Source organism: Aedes aegypti, chromosome 2 (assembly GCF_002204515.2).
Source record: "Aedes aegypti strain LVP_AGWG chromosome 2, AaegL5.0 Primary Assembly, whole genome shotgun sequence".
NCBI lineage: Eukaryota > Metazoa > Arthropoda > Insecta > Diptera > Culicidae > Aedes > Aedes aegypti.
Window position 1 is genome coordinate 108,500,770 of NC_035108.1, and position 23,026 is coordinate 108,523,795.

The 23,026-nt window shown below is 38.9% G+C and overlaps 2 protein-coding genes across 2 annotated transcripts; one reads left to right on the top strand and one right to left on the bottom strand.

Annotated features, from left to right (window-relative positions):
* Positions 1-495: 495 nt before the first annotated feature.
* On the bottom strand, positions 496-1,219 carry LOC110675903 (DNA repair protein SWI5 homolog). Its single transcript, XM_021841902.1, has one exon. It carries the CDS (start codon positions 1,035-1,037, stop codon positions 816-818), a length of 222 nt encoding a protein of 73 aa, XP_021697594.1. The 5' UTR covers positions 1,038-1,219; the 3' UTR covers positions 496-815.
* Positions 1,181-20,206, top strand: LOC5574064 (importin subunit alpha-6). Its single transcript, XM_021841901.1, has 8 exons — positions 1,181-1,316; positions 9,315-9,494; positions 9,560-9,775; positions 17,641-17,861; positions 17,929-18,192; positions 18,325-18,664; positions 18,727-18,886; positions 19,149-20,206. Exons 2-8 carry the CDS (start codon positions 9,315-9,317, stop codon positions 19,331-19,333), a joined length of 1,566 nt encoding a protein of 521 aa, XP_021697593.1. The 5' UTR covers positions 1,181-1,316; the 3' UTR covers positions 19,334-20,206.
* Positions 20,207-23,026: the final 2,820 nt, after the last annotated feature.

Below are 23,026 nucleotides of genomic sequence, written 5' to 3' on the forward strand. Positions count from 1 at the left end.
TCCATAAATGAACCTTGACACTTTTGATTATGTTTGACATTCGCTTAATCGACAAAAACACCACAGGGCTTTTAGTTTTAACACTGGGGTTGTTCCTACCTGACATTTCGGCAGGGACACGGAAAACAAAATACACCCAAAATTTGAGTTTAAGGCAAGGGGTGTGACAAAATCTAAATAAACATAAAAACATGTTTTTTGGACTTAAACAAACGAAAAACATTGAAAAATTGGGTAAACATGTGTTTTTGGCCTAAACTAGTGATCCTTTATAAGAGAGATTCGCGGACGCTGACATTTCTGCCAAAGTGTGAGCCAATCGAGCAGCGAGAACTGTCAAAGCGTGAGCCAAACGAGCATGTGTTATGTTTGTTTTGAACTTTTCTTGAGGAGTAATGTAATCCGCTTGAAATTATTTCGGTAACAGTTGTTTTGCATGGAGCAAAATATATGAAATGTTTTCCTTTTTTGAATTTTTGTTGATTTTTTCTGCTCTTCATTAGCTGGGAAATGTAGCTCAAAGATCTATGACGAAACTAAATACACTTTTTAGCAATGAGGAAGTCATGTCCGTATTACAATATTTTTCTCAACACCGACCAAACTCAGCACTGCTGGTCTGTTGCCAAAGCATTCCATTTTCTTCCGCTTATCTCTCATATAAAGGATCACTAGCCTAAACTAAAGCGTTTGGCACTAAAATTGGGACATGGCTTCAGGACCCTGTTACCAGTTGAAATCGAAAATGGGCCTAGCACGTCACTTTGGTTAGAAATGAAACGAATACAAACAACAATATAATATAATATTTAATTTCACGAGTCCAGCGGCAAGTTGTACCGGACGTGCATCTCCTTCACGGTGGCTCCCTCCATCACTGCCAGCGCTCCGAGTACTTTTTGTGTGGCATCCTTAATATCGTTGTATCGGTGCATCATGTCCATAAGTTCTGTTTTATCTCGTTCGCTTGCATCACGAGATGGAGATGATCCCTTATCTGCTTCTTTCGTCATGTTCTTCGATGGTGTGCTCGACATGTTCTTATGTGAGTGACAGAGCTTTGGCCCCGATTTCAGTTTACTCCACGCAGCAGCCCTGCTTCGACTGTGTAGACTTTTGCAATTTTTTTGACAGCTGCACGCTGCTCGCCCTCCAGCCGACCCTTTTCGAACCGTAGAACAACAAAACGTCAAAGTACACGGAGCTGTCCTCTGCTGCTGCAGGCAAAAATCTTTCAAAAGTTTTCTGATGAACGTGAAAGTGTCCTCCAGTGCTGTAGAAAATCGCTAATTTACACCTGTAAATCCGGAACCAAAGTAAGTAACCTGTTCGGATTGGACGCCGTTGGGATCTTACCTGCACGGGGAACGCAAACTGGTGCCTCCCAAAGTGGTGAAAATGTGGTTTTGCGTCGAAAGAAAAGTCTGCCTTTCTGCTGCTGCCTGTGGCGGCCAAGATCTAGAAGGTGTGTGCGGAGTGCAGGGTGAAGTGAACACAGAAGGGGGAACCTACTGCAAAAAAAAGCACCCAGAGAAGCAATGTGGAACATAGACTTTTTTACGTGTGCGCGAAGCGAAGATTCAATCATGTGCATGCACATGAAGCCACTATGGGTAGTTTGCATACAGGGTGGTGGCCAAAATATGTTTGCCATCTCATGTCATATTTATGTTTTTAATATACAAGCTTTATCGAGGCAAACATTTGAGTAGAACCTATAGTGAGATATTGACATGTTTCCAATGATGCATACAGGCCACTTGTGTGATTGATGTTGCGTCAACTATCATACATATTAGAACTCACATAGTTAATGGTATCGAGTTAAAACACAAGACCAGTGCAAATGCGATCCAAGGGACCATCGAGGTAGCCATGAAAACCAATTTTTACAGGTCGGACTCGATTATCCGGAGACTCGATTATCCGGGATTCGATTATCCGGAATTTTAGACTCGATTATTTGGAATTTGTTTTTTGATGGTCTTGTTTTTCAATTTTTATGCATAAATCTGAGATAATTTGGTATTGCAATATACAATATGATTGGTTTTGCAGTTTAGAACGTATTTAAGAAAAGTAGGGGTTTGAAAAAGTGTTTTTTTACGTATGCTGGTCAAAATATTTTTTTTCTTATAAAGACCCCTACTATTCCAAGAAAAAAAATCTTGCTACGGCATCGCATCATATAAATAAAATAACTAAAAAAGATGATATTTTAGCTCTTTTGTCAAAGATTTCTTTTTTTTCTATGTGATTCGATTATCCGGAAAATTCGATTATCCGGAGTGAAAAAAAATCGACACTCCGGATAATCGAGTCCGACCTGTACTATGTTTCTCTAAGGTGAAGATGAATCGAAGCCAAATTTCAAATTTGCAAGAACCCAAATCTGGAGAAACAAACATCCGTTTAAGTTGAAAACTTAATCGATTGGTCACTAGCTGGTGGTGACCAATCGATTAAGTTTTCAGCTCAAACGGGTGTTTGGTTCTCCAGATTTGTGCTCTTGAAAATTTGAAGTATGGCTTCGATTCATCTTAAGGCGAAGTAGGCCGTCATTGAAATTTGTACGCGTCATTGATGATTGTTGCTAATTCATGTCACGATTTCGAATCAAAGAAAATCAGTTGGTTTTGCACTGACACAGCTGAAAAAGTGTCAACATGCTTTATGCGTGTTAGCGCGTACAGTGATACTTTTTCAAGTCAATAAATATAAACTATCAAGTCCGAGTAAAATAAGATAGATTTATACGATATTTGAAGAAATGTATGGTGATGAAAATGGCATTAGAAGTGATTGTGACAGTATTGTTTAAAACATGTACATAACCTTACTAGTTTATTGATGGTTATAATACATTCTGCAATCATTTCTCTGAATTCATGATAAAAGTGACAGCAAGTGCAGTGGAATTGATCGAAGTGATTCTATTTTTTCTGTAACTTTCTTAATCGTAGTTCGATTATCTTTCAATAATTTATTAATGATAACAGATGGGGCCCAGATAGCCGTAGCGGTAAACGCGCAGCTATTCAGCATGACCATGCTGAGGGTCGTGGGTTCGAATCCCGCTGGTCGAGGATCTTTTCGTAAAGGAAATTTTCTCGATTCCCAGGGCATAGAGTATCTTCGTACCTGCCACACAATGTACACATGAAAAAATGGTCAATCGGCAATGAAAGCTCTCAGTTAATGACTGTGGAAGTGCTCATAAGAACACTAATCTGAGAAGCAGGCTTTGTCCCAGTTGGGACGTAACGCCGAAAAGAAGAACAGATGGGAAATTGTAATAAAAATGAATTATGAAAGTATTGTGACGTTATTGTGATACAAATTGTAGTTGTGATAAAATGGAAAGTATACATATATGATGTGTATTACCGAAGTTAATGAGTGATAATCAGTGGTATAAGTGATGAACAAAAGTGTTGTAATTATGTGACAGTGGCTGATGAAATGAAATGGGGAATGAGGAGCTTTTAATAAAACTATTTCGTTCTTCACTTCAACCACTTTAGTAGCATTTCAAGTCTTATCATAGTTTTATAGTAGTCTGGAATACTAGACTTCAAAACTACGGCAAGGGTTGATTGCTGCTAGCGTACGCAGTGACCATTTGAGCAACATTGCTTAGGAACGTCTGTGTGATGAACGTAATAGAGGCTTATAAAGGCAAATGTAGGGAAGGAGCTTAGGGTAGATTAAAAGTCCCAGTACTACCCCTATCGCTACTGACAAAAAAAAATGTTGGAAATTTATCTAGCAAATCCATCATGACTTTCTCAGAAATTAAGGAGTTCTTTCAAAGATCTTTTCAAGAGTTTGTCTTGAATAGCAGAGTTAATGAAAAATCGAACTGCTTCTTGTGACGGTATAATTGTAAGTGATCTTTATTTATTCTAATTACGGACAAGATTGCTATGATTGAATATTTAACTAAAGCTACTACGATTGATTTGCTCAGTCTTGACACCCCTCCTCAAACTGATCGTGGAAGAACTCCAATGGTCTTATCCACGGGTGTACTAAACTGACTCGGTCGAAGAACTTTGACACTAGAGCGGGTCCAGATCACGTGGAGATCATACGGAAGCGTGCCCCGCTCAAGTGTCACAATTCTCAGACCGAGTGAATTTAGTACACCGATGGATTAAACCATAGTTGAACGGTGTTTCCGGAACGGCGTCGTCGACAAACCTTTCGTCAGAAGATCTGCTTGCTGCTCATTCGTTGGCACATAGCGGTTCGCAAATGTCGTTCTCCCGGAAGGCTTCCTTGTTCAGCATCATGCCGTTGACCATCTCATCGCGCGCCAGAGTCTTCAGACCACTCTTGCCTATGTGGCCGAACCTCCGATGCCAAAGCTCGTAGTCGTTCACCGATAGAGTGACTAATGCGTCGTCCACCGGGCCACGTTCGACAATGGCGTTCAGCACGTACAACTTGCCGGATAGCTTACCAGTGGCAACGACCTCGTCGCCGCGCTTGATTTCCACTGCATCGTTTCCAAACGCCACACGCATCCCAAGCTTGCCGACACGCCGAATGGAAAACAGATTGTACTGCAGTTCCGGCACGTACAAAACGTCGTTCACCACGCTGTTAATCCGCCGGCCACCAACCATCGACACCATCTTGACGGTTCCAGAGTGCCGACCGTACACTACCTTGCCAGATGCGACTACGATCGGGACCGGTTGGTCCAACTTCACCACGTTTTGGAGGCAATTCGCTGTGTGCACCATGTGCTCCGATGCGCTCGAATCCAAAATCCATTGGAAATAATTTGCATTCTTACCTCCGCCCGTCGCGTCACCATGCGGCTCCATCACGAATGCCACCTCGGAACCAGCAGCGTTTGCTCTTTCCTTCTTGGGCTTCCCGGACGGCTTCCGCTTCTCGGTGTCCTTCTTCGTTGGGCAACTTGCTTTCTTGTGGCCCACTTTCCCGCAGGCAAAGCATTTGAGTTTTGTTCGCTCACCATAGAACGCCGATTCGCCATCCAACGTGCTCTCCGTCTCGCCAATGTTCCGTCGCTTCACGTTCTCACTCAGCAACCGGGCCTTCACAAAGTCGAGCGTGCACTGTTCCGCCGGTAGCGTTTCGAGAACTGTCACCAGCTGTTGAAAGGATTTCGGCATGGTTTGTAGCAAATTGAACACCACCAGCCGCTCGTGCATCACGATGTCCGCCGAGGCCAACTCACGGATAATTCGCTCGAATCGCAGCAGGTGCTCTTCCATCGGTTCCGCTTCACTGTACTTCATCACGGCCAGTTGCTTCAGTAGGTAAAACTGGCCGGAAATTCCCTTCTTCGCGAACACGTTCTGTAACGTTGCCCAGATCGCCTTCGGAGTGGACTTGCCCTTGATGTACTCCAGCTGCGAATCAGCGATCTTCTCCACCAGCAACGACTTGCAACGTGCTTCCAGAAGCTTCCGCTCCGCCAGTCTTGTCTCCTTCTCAGCCTTCACCTGTGCCGTGTCTTCCTCAGCTACCTGGAACTCCGGAATTTCGTCCGCTTCCCGTCGAATGCAATCGGTCAGCTGCCGCTCCTCCAATAAAGTCTCCATCCGGAAACTCCAATTCGGGAAGTTCTTCCCGTCGAAAAGGTAGGGCTTTAATTCGGCTTGCATCTTCTTCGGTGAAAAAATTTTCTTCAGCCTAACAATCTTCCGTCTCCAAGGTTACGGTATTCTGGGCCCAACCTGTCTTGAATAGCAGAGTTAATGAAAAATCGAACTGCTTCTTGTGACGGTATAATTGTAAGTGATCTTTATTAATTCTAATTACGAACAAGATTGCTATGATTGAATATTTAACTAAAGCTACTACGATTGGTTTGCTCAGTCTTCAGAGTTCACCAGGAATTTCTACAAACATTTTTATCATTTGTTTCAACAATGCCTCCCAAATTTTTTAAGCAATTTTCCCACAATTTCTCAAAATGATTCTTGACAATTATTCGTGGAGAAAGTCCTGAGAAAAATTTGAGTAAATATCTTCTTGAGAAATTGGAGGACTTTCCAAGTAATGTCTAAAGGTATCCTTATAGAAACTTATGTTGAAATCTTAAAACGTCCTGAACAGGCAAATCTTAAGTAATCAGTGGAGACATCTCTGGAAAAACGGCTGGTTGAATTTATCAAGATGTCCTAAACAAAAATCCTAGGGAAATCGATGGAAAAAACGCTTCATGAATTCCAGGAAAACTCAGGCCGTGAAACAATCAATGAATTAATTCGAAATTGAAGAAATCTTCGGAGTTTTACCTTAAAGAAACATAGGGCAAATACCTGAACAAGTTTGTATTGAATTTCCTGGAGAAAATCGTAACAAACTGCATGCAGTAAAACTTGTAATGTCACGAGTAAAAAAACAGTATCTATAGAAAAATGTCTGGCCGGATTTTCTGGAAAAAATTCTTATGAAAACTCCTATCTTCTGATTCATGTTTAGTTTCTTTTTATTTTCAGTTCAATCTCTATTTGGTCTCTCTTTTCACTTATGGTTTCTCTAATGTTCCTATTGTCCTAAAATTCAATCAATCGTCTAGTGCCAAACGCTTAAGTTTAGGCCGAAAACACATGTTTACTCAATTTTTTAATGTTTTTCGTTGGTTTAAGTTCAAAAAACATTTTCTCATGTTTCTTTAGATTTTGTCACACACCTTGGCTTAAACTCAAATTTTGGGTATATTTTGTTCTCCGTGTCCCTTCCGAAATGTCAGATAGGAACAACCCCAGCGTTAAAACTAAAACCTCTGTGGTGTTTTTGTCAACTAAGCGAACGTCAAACATGATTAAAAGTGTCAACGTTCATTTATGGACCAAAGTTTGAACATGATATAGCCGTTATTTGAGCGGTAAAAATTGCTAAAGTAGTTGTTGTAACATGCTCTTTCGTGTTATTGAATAAAAAGAAAACTTCATTGAACATTTTAGGACCCAATTTCTGAACGATAGTCTATATAAAAATGACTCATTTCGTTGCATTCATTTATTTAAATACAATAATTTTAATAATTATAGCTTTCCAACAGTGTTTGAAGATCAGTAGAAAATATTATGATTATGCATTGCATTTCATTCAGTGTATACCTTGCCTTTGCATTGAATTTTTCATTTTTCCTAAAAACTCTTTGACATATAATATCAATGAAGCTACATAGTATCTTGCTTTGATAATCCTAGAATATGGTAATAGAAATATCAACTACGGAACGATGTTTATTTTCGATTATTGGCCACCTGGTCGTCCATAGTGCGAAGTCAGTATATGGGAGAAATAGTAATGTCACCACCCGTGTGCAGTCTCGCTATTCGCCAATAATGGTCCTCGGGCGAGTTGCAACAGCAAACGCAGCAGTGTGAGGTCGCTGCTGCAAGACGGATCGTGGTGAAATTGATTCGGCAAGCCTTGGTTTCAGAAGCCCCATACGAGCCGTGTTATTCTATTAAGTCGACTGGGATTAGCTTGGAGTTTATCGAAATATCATTAGCTGTACTGCAATTACTCACTTATCTTAGCTCTAAGGTACACCAAGTGAATAAGAATCTTTACTTATGTGTCATCGATTTGGCATTGGATTAGTTCTGGTGCATGCCTTTCTTGTATGTATCACGTTTAAGAACACTGATTTCTTTGTTTTGGAATATATACTGATTTGATAATGAAACAAATTCTATGTGTATACGCTTGCGAGGTCAGTTGACCAAATACGTCTCCAAGGTCAGCACTTGATGCCTTACGCGGCGTCAGAGATCTTCTTCTTCTTGGCGTTACGGTCCTCACTGGGACAGAGCCTGCTTCTCAGCTTAGTGTTCTTATGAGCACTTCCATAGTTATTAACTGAGAGCTTTCTTTGCCAAAGTTGCCATTTTTGCATTCGTATATCGTGTGGCAAGTACGATTATACTCCATGCCCAGGGAAGTCAAGGAAATTTCCATTACGAAAAGATCCTGGACCGACCGGGAATCGAACCCAGATACCTTCACCATGGTTTTGCTTTGTAGCCGCGGACTCTAACCACTCGGCTAAGGAAGGCCCCTAAAAGATGTAACGCGGAATAGATGTACTGGAGAAATTCAATTCAGAATCCTCGTGAGCTTAGATGGATATACTTTGGGTGGAGTTTCATATCGAAATCAAACATAATATTTACCAACTAGTGTGATATACTAATGCATTACTTCAAAGTTGTATATTGCCGAAAGCCTCATAAATAATCAATGCATGCACAAACAGTGCAATAATTTGAACGTGTTTATTCATAAATCAACTCTTTCTACCACACTTGATTGTGATCAATGCTTCAATCATTTCGCTTACCGTACGCACGCATGGCTGTTTAGCAAGACCATGCTCACACGTGCCATGCTGAAGGTGGTGAATTCGAATTCCGATTGAGTGATCTGAGAGTTCTCAAACACTAAAGCTGAAAATCAGACTCTTTCTTCGTAACACTTTAAAGCTTTTTGAGTGAACAAATGTTGTTTCGTATTTTGCTTAAATATCTAAACTATGTTTGATATGGTAATGACAAACTTATAAAAACTTTTGATTCTTGTTCAGTTTATACACGGATTCATACATTGTAAGAGCCTGGCGATTTGTTAGGAGACTTTAATCGATCTTCAGAACTGGTTTCAACATACATTTTTTACGATCTATCATTTTGAGTTCAGTAGACAACATTAATATAGGGTGAGCGCTCCATTGGTGAAAGTAACATCAATAGTAAATCTAGTATGTTTTGGCATGTTACGCAGTCTGACTACTTTTGACACTCCACCCCTACTTTATATAACATAATTTTTTTTTCTTTTTAATACTTAATACAATTAACTAAATATGATGAGAATTGCTCTATTTTTTCATATATTTTTTTATCAATTTTTGTATAAGTAACAAAATATCAATGGATTTTTATAAAATTTCATTGTTTTTAAATTATGGTAGAGGGTAAGTTATGAACAATTTTTTTTAATGCTGATGGGTAAGTTTTTGCGGCATTTGAACAAAAAAATATGAGCTGGAGCTGAAGCCCGAAAGGCGAAACCCTGAGCAAATGCCGAATCAATTACCGATTAAATTTCTGAAGAAATCTTGAAAAAGGAATTTTATTGATTAAAAAAAAGCTCACGACAATTTTGATCCCTTTCAAGTCTTTTTTCGATACCCGGCTCTATAGTATCCTTTATAACTGGTCTCTAACGCTCTCATTTTTTAGACACTTAGTCGCTACCAGCCCTTAGCAGGTCATACTCTAGCGAATCCCACTAACCAGGATGATTCCCCGTTTCAGATGTCGAACAACGCAGCCCATCGGCATCGGTACAAGAATGTTGGCCTGGACTCGACAGAGATGCGCCGACGGCGCGAAGAGGAGGGCATCCAGCTGCGCAAACAAAAGCGCGAACAGCAACTGATCAAACGGAGAAATGTGAACGCCGCCGAGGAACTGGACCAGGACGCCATTCTTGCTGTATGTTATCTCAATCATCAAACTATAGATATTCATGATCAACTTTAACAAATGATTCTCCTCAGGATGAGCCACAAACGACGGACACGCATCCTCTGATCAAACCGGAAACGATGCTAGCCCTGTACAGTGAGAACGTGCAAGATCAGCTGGCAGCCACACAGAAGTTCCGGAAGCTGCTCTCCAAGGAACCGAATCCACCGATCGATCTGGTCATCCAGCATAACATTGTTCCACGGTTCGTCGAATTTCTGGCCAACACATCCAATTCTACACTGCAGGTAGGTGGATCTCTGTGATTTAAAATGGCACCTAATTCTTGCCGCCGATTGCGGTTCTCGAAACCCTTCATATTTCATTGATAAGGCATCAATTCGTAACAGTTTCTTTCATCGGAATCGTGTATAAGTGTCCGGTTCGCCCTAACAGTGCTATTTTTCTTGAATAACACAAAGTTGTATTTAATTGCAGCTAACTAAATATATATTTCCTGGTATAAAATAATCTGGGTAATAATACAAAGCAACCTTCAAAGCAACGAAAAGTTATTTGTCATATATTCGCTTGTTTGGGGGTATCCAGTTTCTTACATATTCAGAATCTATGTTAAAAATTAGTAGCTTTATCGTCAATGTGGTGTGGTAAATTCCAGGGCTTCCCAATTAAGTTCCCCCAGAACTTTTTCTAGGAAAGTGTTTAATCGAGGGATGATTCATGCAGTGAACAACAGTTGATTTAGCTGAAATGAGCTGTATAAACAGCATTTTAGCTAAATAAGCTCACGGTGCCCCGACAGACCGTTATTATGAAAGAAAATTGACCATCAAATCTGAGTACAGGGCTCGATTCCTAAAGTTATTCTGCACTTCTGGACCAATTTTTGAGAAAAAAAATCCGAGGAAGTATCTCAAGAAAAAATTATTTGAAGTTTTTGAATGAAGATTTCAATATAATTCATATTAAAATACGCAATAGCACTGAAAAAAACTTCCAAAACACTGAAAAAGTTGACCATACTGTTCTCAACAAATATATAATTGTTACTGTTGTTATGATTGGGAATATTTAAAACTGACTCAACTTACCAGAGTGGCTTAAGTATGTTTTACATGGCCTCAAACAGTAAGCTTAGTATTTAAGGTGAAGATAAATCGAAGCCAAACCTCAAATTTTCAAGAACACGAATCTGGAGAACCAAACATCCGTTTAAGCTGAAAACTTAATCGATTACTACTACTCGTGAAGTATATGTCTTGTTTTCCATCGAATATTTTCCTCAGCATTCAACATTAATCTTAGGGTACTCTATATTCTCAGCCACAACCAGATTTTAACTACATACGCTCCCGTGCATAAGTTTGGGTTCACCCCCTAAAAACATACAAAAGTTTTCAGTCCATATCTCTGTGATTACGCGTCCAATTGAAACTCTCTAAGCCGCATTCGAAAGGCAAAGAGTTATTCTTCGTATGTATTTTCCAAAAACATTTTTTGATTTTTGTATACTAAATTTTTACTTAAAATTGTGACATTTTTTCAAAAAACTCACTGAAAAAAACATAACTAATTTCCTCAGCATTGGATCGACCAAAATTGTATAACAAGGTGTCATTAGGATCGTAATATTATATTCTTTGAAGAGCACTCACGAAATGTTTGCGGAAAAATCTGAAAACTATTCAAAATCAATGAAACAGTCATTCAAGTAAGTCACCGTGCAAAAGTTTGGATTCACCTGAACCGCACGCAAATCACAATTTGCAATTTTGGAAAAATGTCACAATTTTAAGTAAAAAATTAGTATACAAAAATCAACGCGTAATCACAGAGATATGGACTGAACAGTTTTGTATTAATTAACTCATTACGCGTGGTAAAGATGGACAAATTATGGGTGAAATTATGAAAAAAATCCACGTATTCGGCTGGGATTCGAACCCAGGACTCTTGTATGCTAGACGAGCGCTTTACCAACTAAGCTACCGAGCCACTTGGTGACCCAATAACTGAGTTGGTTACAAGTTTAGAATTCAAATCCCTACAGACCACGCGGACCCCTTTCATAACCAATATCCATCCATCTCATGTTTCATACACACGCGGAACGAGCGAGTGCGATTTATTTAGTGTTGAAACTGTTTGCCTATCGTACCTACATCGCTTCAGTTTTGTATGTTTTTAGGGAGTGAACCCAAACTTTTGCACGGGAGTGTAAGAAACATCATTGCCATACGTCACAAGTGTTTTAAGCTTAACTAAGTCTTCAACAACTTCAAACAAATCTCCAATAAGTCCAATCATGCCTGCTATCATGTACTTCGGTTTTGAAGAATTCATGTACTCTATTTATTGATTTCTAGGTCGCGTTTGGCCCATCGTCGAAAATATAGTAGGTAATATCTTAACATGAACTGTGAAAGCTGATTATGCTGATGAATACAATACTTTGTAAGAATTTCATATAAAGTTTCGCTTTGTACGTGACATAACATAGCTAAGAAAAAAATATGCGTTCCCAAATTTACTGTTCAACATTGTACTTGTACATGATACTAAAGACGGCCTTACAGTTGAGTTCGAAATACGCGTATTTGTCAAAGGGTACAAACTCTATTGCAGTGGTTCTCAATCTTTTTGAAGTCACGGACCTCTTGAAGGCTCTAGAAATATCTCACGGACCTCTTAGAACTTATATTATATGAATCGAATTTCATGAAAATAAATAATTAAGCCAGATATCCCAATGATCTCGCCCAGCCCCCATAAAGAAAAATTGAAACTACAACAACTTTTTTGCCAAAAAAGAAAATCTATCAAAAATTTAAAAATAAATAAATAAAAATAAATAGTTTAGGAGTTTTGCTATGTTCCTTTGGAAATACGGCCAAAATTCAACATAAAATCAACATAAGCATTTTGAAGGATTCCAACAAAAATCCCGCCAGCTGTTCGTTGAAAGATTTCCACTATAATCAAATGTTTTTTCACCAGATCGTATCTTTGCACCAGAAGATCACGAAGATCACGAAGATCTCGCCAAGAACATTACGAAAATTATTGGCACGTTCTCTTAAAAAACATAACCTGGAAACTGCTATGCATATTTGAAGAAATTTTATAATAGGCTCCTTAAGAACCAGTTTTTTTTTTTTAAATTTTCTTTATTAGTATCATTCTAAACATTACATTCATTTCTTATATCTAGGTGTTCTGTGTTATTTGACAACACTATCATCCTAATTTGGTAAAACAAATTTAAGATTTAATTAACATTTTGTTAACAACATATTACATTTCATTTGCCGTAGCAGTTCAGTTTTTTTTACAGGTGAGTTGATTTCACCTGCTTATAAGAGAAAAAAAAAACGTTTTTAATATACTTAACCTAACTTAACCTAAACATATAACGCATTAATCGTGGCAATAGAAGATTGTAACGATTTTTGCCTGAAATTATTAATGATTGTATTTGACATTTGTTCCAATGTTTCAACATTGGATATTCTATGTAACTCATTGGTACTATACCAGGGAGGAAGCCTCAGAATCATTTTCAAAATTTTATTTTGAATTCTCTGCAGAGCTTTCTTCCTGGTATTACAACAGCTAGTCCATATTGGTACAGCATATAACATGGCTGGCCTGAAAATTTGTTTGAATATCAAAAGCTTGTTCTTAAGACAAAGTTTTGATTTTCTATTAATAAGGGGATAGAGACATTTTACATATTTATTACATTTGGCTTGAATGCCCTCAATGTGATTTTTGAAAGTTAAATTCTTATCTAGCATGAGCCCTAGATACTTAACTTCATCTGACCAATTTATTGGAACCCCTCTCATCGTGACATGTCTACTTGAAGGTTTCAAATAAAGAGCTTTTGGTTTATGTGGGAATATTATTAGTTGAGTTTTGGAAGCATTAGGAGAAATCTTCCATTTTTGCAAGTATGAAGAAAAAATATCCAAACTTTTTTGCAATCGACTACAGATGACACGCAGGCTTCGACCTTTGGCGGAGAGGCCTGTGTCATCCGCAAACAAAGATTTTTGACATCCCTGAGGTAACTCAGGTAAGTCAGATGTGAAAATATTGTATAATATTGGTCCCAAAATGCTGCCTTGAGGAACACCAGCTCTTACAGGAAGTCTTTCAGACCTGGAATTCTGATAATTAACCTGAAGTGTACGATTTGACAGATAACTTTGAATTATTCTAACAATGTATGTTGGAAAATTAAAGTTTTTTAATTTTACAATCAAACCTTCATGCCAAACACTGTCGAATGCTTTTTCTATGTCTAGAAGAGCAAGACCAGTAGAGTAGCCTTCAGATTTGTTGGAACGGATCAAATTTGTTACACGTAAAAGTTGATGAGTGGTCGAATGTCCATGGCGGAATCCGAACTGTTCATTGGCAAAAATTGAATTTTCGTTGATGTGGGCCATCATTCTGTTCAAAATAACCTTTTCAAAAAGTTTACTGATGGAGGAAAGCAAACTGATTGGACGATAGCTAGAAGCTTCTGCAGGATTTTTGTCTGGTTTTAAAATTGGAACAACCTTAGCATTTTTCCATTTGTCAGGAAAATATGCTAATTGAAAACATTTGTTAAATATATCAACTAAAAATGATAAGCTACTTTCTGGAAGTTTCTTGATGCGGATGTAGAAAATTCCATCATCGCCAGGAGCTTTCATGTTTTTGAATTTTTTAATAATAGTTCTCACTTCTTCCAAATCAGTCTCCCAGGCATTTTCGAAAACGTTCTCTTGATTGAGAATATTTTCGAACTCCTGAGTAACTTCATTTTCAATTGGACTAGTAAGTCCTAAATTAAAATTGTGCGCACTTTCAAACTGCATAGCAAGTTTTTGAGCTTTTTCGCAATTAGTTAGTAATAATTTGTTTTCCTCTTTCAATGCCGGTATTGGCTTCTGAGGTTTTTTCAAGATTTTCGATAATTTCCAAAAGGGCTTAGAGCCAGGGTCCAATTGAGAAATTTTATTTTCAAAATTTTTGTTTCTTAATTGAGCAAAACGTTTCTTGATTTCTTTCTGCAAATCCTGCCATATAATTTTCATAACAGGATCGCGAGTGCGTTGGAATTGCCTTCTCCTCACGTTTTTAAGACAGATCAAGAGTTTAAGATCATCGTCTATAATCACGGATTCAAATTTTACTTCACATTTTGGAATTGCAATGCTTCTGGCTTCAACAATGGAATTTGTTAAAGTTTCAAGTGCATTGTCAATATCAAGTTTAGTTTCTAAAGAAATGTTAACATCAAGATTAGAGTCAACATACGTTTTATATATATTCCAGTCGGCTCGTAAATAATTGAAAGTGGAGCTGATAGGATTGAGAATCGCTTCTTGGGATATTTGAAATGTAACAGGGACATGATCAGAATCAAAATCAGCATGAGTAACTAATTGGCTACAAAGATGACTAGAGTCGGTTAAGACCAAATCAATCGTAGATGGATTTCTAGAAGAGGAAAAACATGTGGGGCTATCAGGGTATTGAATTGAGAAATATCCTGAAGAGCACTCATCAAATAAAATTCTGCCGTTGGAATTACTTTGAGAATTATTCCATGACCGATGTTTGGCATTAAAGTCACCAATGACAAAAAATTTTGACTTATTGCGAGTCAATTTACGCAAGTCAGTTTGGAGCAAATTTACTTGCTGCCCAGAGCATTGAAAAGGCAAATAGGCAGTTATGAAAGTATATTTACCAAACTGTGTTTCAACAGAAACACCTAAAGTTTCAAAAACTTTAGTTTCAAATGATGAAAACAGTTGATGTTTTATACGCCTATGAATGATGATTGCAACTCCCCCACATGCCCCATCAAGGCGATCATTACGATAAACAAAAAAGTTAGGATCTCTTTTGAGTTTAGATCCAGGTTTTAAATACGTTTCGGTAACAACTGCTATATGCACGTTATTAACCGTAAGAAAATTAAACACTATGGCAAAGAAAGCTCTCAGTGAATAACTGTGGAAGTGCTCATAAGAAAACTAAGCTGAGAAGCTGGCTCTGTCCCAGTGGGGACGTTAATGCCAAGAAGAAGAAGGATCGATGAAATTAAATAAGTCCTTACAGTATTGAAATATGAAAATTCTGATTTTTTTAGCATATATTCATGGCATCAATTCTCAGGAAAAATAAATTAATGTTCATATGCCAAACATTTATTTAAACATTTTACATTCAGCCAGTGTTGTAAACACCATTAACAAACTATCCAAAACCCGAACGAATCAAATGTTTCCGAATCCCTTACAGCAAATCATGAATAACAGAAACAGCTGTTCTATCTGTTTGAATAATGACATTTTGTTTTGATTGACGCCTTCACTAATACTCTCATACGCTGTCAAAATATTGCACCGAAACCGTTCTATTTTCCGGTGTCAATTGTTACACTCGCACGGTGCACCGTCGGGAATAATCGAAAACGACATAACGCAACATTGACCATTCTTTTGTTTTGGTTCTTGCGTGAAAATCGTCAACTAAAATTCCTGAGAAGCCTGACAGTTTTCTTCTTCAGGGACAATAATAATTGGGTTTTTAGGGATGTTGAGTTCATTTAATTTTAAAAATTCAAAATTGATACAAAATCATTTTTTTGTAAGTTTAAGTTTTTAAATTATTAAAAACTAGTGGTCCCGGCAAACTTCGTCTCGCCATCAAGTAGGCTGTTGGAAACCGCTATAAATCGTCCCATACAAAATGACAGTTCCGTTCAGTACCGTTTTTCCTACTTTCCCGGTGAACAACCTGGAACTTTTATACATACAAACACGTCGGAACCCTAGACGAACAAAATGGAGAAAGAATTATCCAAATCCGCTGACCCGTTCGTAAGCCATTTCGTGACATACAAACACCATTCCATTTTTATTTATATAGATAAGGCAATATTTGAAAATTTTGAAGGAAAACTGAATTCAGACAACAAACCTAGCATTGACAAGCTGCAAACTAGCCTAAAAATTAATTCATATAACCATATACCAACAAAATGTTAATTTGATTCAGCCTCGTACGATGGAAGAAACAAGCCATTTTTTATGTTGACTTTTTCACGGATTAACATTTAAAATCAACAAAAATTTGTTCGGAACAAACAGTCAATTGATTGGTTTTTTTGACAGTTGCAGAAACAACCAACATTTTAGCACAGACAAAGTTTTAGTTTGTTTTAAACAAGGAACATTAGTTTGAAAAGGCCAATCTTAAGTTTGATGTAAACTAATCTATTGAAATGAAGAAATCATTGTTAACTGGCAGGTTTACAAAGACGTTGAACTATGAAGAATTTCATTTTTAACTTGGTTAACAAAAATACATAGAGGTTCATCAAAAAGATAGTAACATTCGGCGCAGATGTTTTCTCTCTTCAAATATTGTCGCTATCCTCGCCCACAAGGATTCTTTGTACTTAAGTTCGTTGAGATACAAATATCAATGTTTTATATTAATAAAACAGGAGCACGTAATAAATGCTTAATAATGCATTGAAAATATAAGTTCAAAACATACAACATTCAGTTGAAATAAACCTTATTTCTTAGGTTCACACCAACTATGAATAAATTTTGTATCATTAAAAATTGTGCATTTGCGTTAACCAAATTCCGACGTGAGAAAATCCATTTGCACAACAAGCGAATTAAGAAATTCCTTACATTTAGTCATAAAAACCAAGAAACACGACAAATATTGGCAACGGCTTCGCGGACCCTTTGATTTGATTTGTATTATCATCTTTACGATCTTTTTTTCAGGCATGAGCTCTTCCTACTTCTAAAACCCTTACTCGTTATCCACCGCAAAGTTTTAGAACAAATTGGGGCAAAACGGGATCTTTCAGATTATTCTTCACCAAGAAAAATATAAGTTACAACTGTTCTGTATTCCGCAATCATTTCAAAATTCCAGAAAAATAGCATTTTTTTTTTTGGAAATATGGGGCAAACCGGACATTTTCACAAGATTCCGGTGCATGGAACTATTACCATTCGATTTCTTGACATTTTTTTTCATGGAACATGGAGATTTTCAAGAATCAGCCACATACATTTTTTATTGCAAATTGCTAAACGGAGGTTTTTTTTCATTACAGTTTGAAGCCGCCTGGGCCTTGACCAACATCGCTTCCGGCACATCAGAGCAAACCAGCGTCGTGATAGGGGCCGGCGCCGTTCCCATCTTTATCAAACTGCTGGAAAGTCCTCACATCGACGTACAGGAACAGGCCGTCTGGGCGTTGGGCAATATCGCCGGGGATTCTCCCGAGTGCAGGAACTTCGTTCTGGACGCCGGCGTACTGGAACCACTGCTACTGTAAGTTTGGTCTCGTGACTTAAAAGGTCTTCTTTTATAACAGCGGTTCTCAATTGTTTAATTACAGCGTCCTAAACTCGTCCACCCGGTTAAATCTGACGCGGAACGCAGTTTGGGCCCTGTCCAACTTATGCCGCGGCAAGAACCCCCCACCGGATTTCTCCAAGGTGGAGAAAGGATTACCCATTTTGGCCCGGTTAATGTTCCACAGCGATGTGGAAGTGCTGGGCGACGCCGTTTGGGCTGTGAGTTATCTGTCCGATGGGCCGAACGATAACATTCAGGCAGTTATCGAGGCCGGCTGCTGTCGGAGGCTGGTCGAGTTGTTGCTGTAAGTAGGGGAATGGGATTATGAGGGTCACTTAACCTTCCTAAAGTTATGGTTAAGGTGTATAGAATCATATTGACCCAAATACCATAGTTAAGCTAAAAGTCTTATTCCGGAACCATTGCCCGTTTCCAGACACAACAACAATAACGTGGTTTCAGCGGCCCTGCGAGCAGTCGGAAACATCGTCACCGGCAACGACACGCAAACACAGCTAATTCTCAACTGCAATGCCTTACCGTGTATCCTGCAGCTGCTCAGTTCGCCAAAGGAAACCATCCGGAAGGAGGCCTGCTGGACCATCTCGAATATAGCCGCCGGCAATCGGCAGCAGATCCAGGCCGTCATCGACGCCAACATCTTCCCGAGCATTATCGATCTGTTGTCGAAGGCGGACTTTAAGACGCGGAAAGAGGCGGCCTGGGCGATCACGAATGCCACCAGCGGTGGCACCGTGGATCAGATCAAGTACTTGGTGAGTATCTATAATCACTTGAAAAGCTTCCTGATAGCTAATCCAGTATACTCTTCCTACAGGTTCAAGCCGGCTGCGTGCCTCCCATGTGTGAATTGCTCACCGTGATGGATCCGAAGATTGTAACGGTCGCTCTGAATGGTTTGGAGAACATACTCAAGGCAGGCAACCAACACAAGGTTAAACCAAATCCCTATGCCGTTCTGATCGAGGAATGCTACGGTAAGTTGCCATTCGTTGATAGCTAATAGTAGTGTCTAATAAATGGGAACTTTAGAGACCCCATGCCTCAAATAAGAGACCGAAAAAAGATGGAACAGGAATAACTGTTTCCTGTTTCGTAAGGACGAACGATCCTTACGAAATTTTGCAGAGGGTATCTCTAACAATTTCTTTGGGGATCCCGCTGGAATCTGAACTCTACTAGCTCTGCTCCGATGATCATTTCCACCGAAGTCTCATCATAAATTGCTCTCACTTCCAGGTCTGGACAAAATCGAATTCCTGCAATCGCATCAAAATACCGAGATCTACGAGAAAACCTTCAACATCATCCGGACGTACTTCAGCAATGACGAGGAGGACGTGGCCGTGGCCCCGTCTACCGAGAACAACCAGTTCCAGTTCAACGCCGATCAATCTGTGCCAATGGACGGCTTCCAATTCTAGGAAGCATCACGCATACACACTTCTAGCTTTACTGTTCTGAGTATGCAAAATCAGCCCCCTGACTCTTGTTAGTTTTTCTTCTCTACCACGTACAGACAGGCTCTAAGGCGTTAAAACGGTCCGAGAATCGAACCAATGATGAAAAATGTAGGTAATTGACTTAACCATGGTGATGATTAAGTAATCCTCAACTAGCAGCCGAACTTGATGCAGACATTCAATCAAAACACATTTACAAGACTTCCACGTTTCCAGATTGATCTGTTTGATATTGAAAGACCTTCACCAGACCATACTTTGTATCCAAGACATTGAAAAATACTAAACTGACTTCGCACTGTTATTAATTGACAAATAGAATTGGTCCACAAACTTCGTATAAATTCAATAATGATTAAACAATGCCGTTGTAGAATCCGTTTAAAACTATCGAACCATGATCAGAACAAGTAATGATGGCCTTTTCCGATTGATCACCCAGTTTCGAGAAAATGCTTCCCTTGAAGACAATGTGTAAAACCCTTACGTATAGCAAGCCGACAACATATTACATACATATTTGGGAAACTCTAAAGTATAATACAGGCATTTTTTCTCCCTCGTGTCCCGGCTTGTGTGGTTTGGATTTCAAATATTTCCGTGTTGGGATGGAGAGAGTTATGGAGGGAGCTTTCTCGTTCGCGGACGGAAGACGCGAGATTCCCCCCAAAGTCACAACCACACATCAGAAGGAAAAAAAACAGTAAACAACAATATGATATTTGACTAACAAAATAAAAAAAGAATGTGATTAGTGTTTAATAGAGAGGTATGATTTGATAAAGGAAACCCGAAATAAACACGGTGTGCAAAACACAGACAAGTAACCAGGAACAAGCATGGTTTGGGAGTGTAGTTTTGTGTCGTTCCGAAATACCCAACTATTCAGTGTGCGTTCACCAATAGGGTAACGACCAATGAGAATATATACCGAGGTGAGGAAGAAGACATTTAGTGTGCGTGACATCCGTGTACGGTGCAAAATGTTTCACAACTACAAACGAGCGAGCTCCCATAAGAAGCCGTGTAAATTAGTGACGTAGTTATTTTTGTTTACGATTTTTCTTTGTACTTATACATAGCCGTTGCTTCTTCTTCCACACCTTAGTATATATTCTCATTGGGTAACGACTGTTTATTTTGATCTTAATCGCTAACAGTTGGCGCCAGTGGCAAAAAGTACAGACAACAACCCTTCGAACATTCAGTTTATCTGTGCTGGCCGCCTAGCGTCGCCACTGATGTGTGTATTCCTTTCACTGATCGCGCTACACTGAAAATAATGTTGTAGTAACTTTAATCACGACATTGTTGTTACCACAACTATTCCGAAATACTGTTAAATTGAATGAAATAATCATATTAATAAAAACAATGTTGTTCAAATTACCATGTTCACAAGGCTACAGCAGTGCACTTTCAACTGTGTTTATGTAGTCAACAGCTATTCTTCTTGAAGTTGACTTGACCACATGTTCAGTAAAAAGCAACAGCAAATGTTCTCGATTTTACCATGCTTATGGTAAAAATAAAAACAGAGAATGTGTAATCTTTACTACCGTGCATTTATATCCATAATTCACTCCCATTGGAGGACGCCATTTTGTACATTGATTTAGTAACGAAGACAGTAGCAATTTGGAAGCAAACTAGAAAATGATTAAATTAATCTAAAATATTTAACAATACAGAAATTTATGGTGATTTGTTTTTCCAGTTCATGAACCAATAGTTTTAAGATCGAGCTGAGAAGTTGCTGTTGGATGCATTTCGTTTTCTTTATTTTTGAATGCATGTTGCAGGTTTGTTTGTTTTGAAATAGTTATTTTAAGAGAATTGGTGTTATGTTGTGAATTCGTTTGCTTTATCGTGAAATACAGAAATCCCTCGGATCGATTTTATGCTCTGGCATCTTCAGTGAATTATCCACCAAGAAGGCAACGTAAGATCAGCGTTAACCAGCGTTTTTCCTGATTTAACATCGCTTCTGCAAGCTGACGGAAAAAGCATTCATCGAGCCGGGAATAGCGCTCTTCAAGGCAGACCATCTTCAGCATCGTATCAGTCTGAACATGACAGCCAGTCACTGTACATGAAGGTCAGCCAAGAGTCATGCCGGCGACCATGGATGGTCAACTGCCTTCAGTGGTATCCGGATCATCTCCAAAACCTGGATCAGCATTCTATGGAATGAAACTTCAAAACTGACAAAACGCAAATTTTATTTATGCAAAATGTATATTTATTTGCGTATACTCATTATTTATTTAGAATTGAAATTTGTACAAATTACCAATGATAAGTTCAAATTAATTATTATTCTGCTAATCTGCTAATATCAACGCACCCCCTAGCCATGGCCAATCTGCGTTGTTTACACAAACATCCCTTACCCGTAACGCGGGTAGATCACCTTTTCGTGGTGCGTTACGAGGTAAGATCTACCAATTTGAACCCTAGTCTCATCTTGTTTTCGGGCTAGCGAATATGTTCTGGTAATTCAAGGATTCGCGGTACAAAGTCCTTGTTACTGGCAACAGTTTCTGAAAATTAATCTATTTTACCTAGCAGATGGTTAAAGACTCGGAGTTGGTCAGTCCCGAGACTACACTTGAAGCCAGGATAACAATCATGAGTATTAACTCAACAAGGACTGTAAGTACTGGTAATTCAAGGACTCACGTGAATTCTGATTACTAAACAAATTTTCTAGCATGATTCGGTTTTGCTGCTAGCATAAAGCCCCTTTTTTTCTAGTATTTTCTGGGACTAAACTAAAGGCGAAACAAGGATGGGACTAGAGTTCCGTTGCATGGTCAAATATCAGTAGTACCGATTTGGTTTCTCAGAAATTTAATCGATTATGTTTGCTAAGGGGCGCGCCTTCGCTGAGATGTGAATTTCTATGAAGGGTGTAAATAGCGGGATCTTTTCACCATAGTCGATTTGTATCCATATCTGAGGAATCAAAACAAGAACTGTACAGAAATCGATGCTTCATTACCTATCAATGGAAATGGAGTAATGCGACATGCACTATACACTAAGGATACGGGTAATGCCACAATAGATCTAAATACTGGTCGCAGTGGCGCATCCGAACAGGAAAAAAAAACATCCCTATAAACCCCCACGCTGGGAAATACGTTTACCGAAAACGGCGTTATGAGGCTCTGCACTGCATTCCTGTATTGGATTTACTTTAATGGCATTGTTGTTAGCAAATTCACAAAAAGTGAAAGAGAAAGAAAACATGATTTGTGCAGGCAGAGCCCCATAGGCCTTGCTATACCCGTTAGCACGCCCGACGCCCACCGATGACAGAGTGGGTAGGCTCGCACCATCGTCCCGCCCTTCTTACCTATTTTTGAGATAGGCAGTTCTGTCAGGGTGTAAATATTTATTATTATGCATGTAATCAAACCGATTTACGACCTTCCACGATCTTGAGGTGGGGGTATTTGCGTGCCGGGTATGCGTATCTTCCTGTTGTGACATCACTTCTCCACAATGGCTTGGAGGTTTCCTTCTTCATTTCGGTTGTTCTGGAAAGATAATAAAACAAGGAAAGGAAGGGGCCACATCACTCCACAGAATGGCGGCCCATCTGATATTAGTTTGTGTTAAATAATTTTTGTTGTGAGTAGAGATCCT

Coding starts and splice junctions, on each gene's coding strand:
- LOC110675903 (XM_021841902.1), bottom strand. CDS start 1,037: ATGTCGAGCACACCATCGAAGAACATGACGAAAGAAGCAGATAAGGGA.
- LOC5574064 (XM_021841901.1), top strand. CDS start 9,315: ATGTCGAACAACGCAGCCCATCGGCATCGGTACAAGAATGTTGGCCTG. Junction 9,776..17,640: donor CATCCAATTCTACACTGCAG/GTAGGTGGATCT, acceptor TTTTCATTACAG/TTTGAAGCCGCCTGGGCCTT. Junction 18,193..18,324: donor AGGCTGGTCGAGTTGTTGCT/GTAAGTAGGGGA, acceptor GCCCGTTTCCAG/ACACAACAACAATAACGTGG.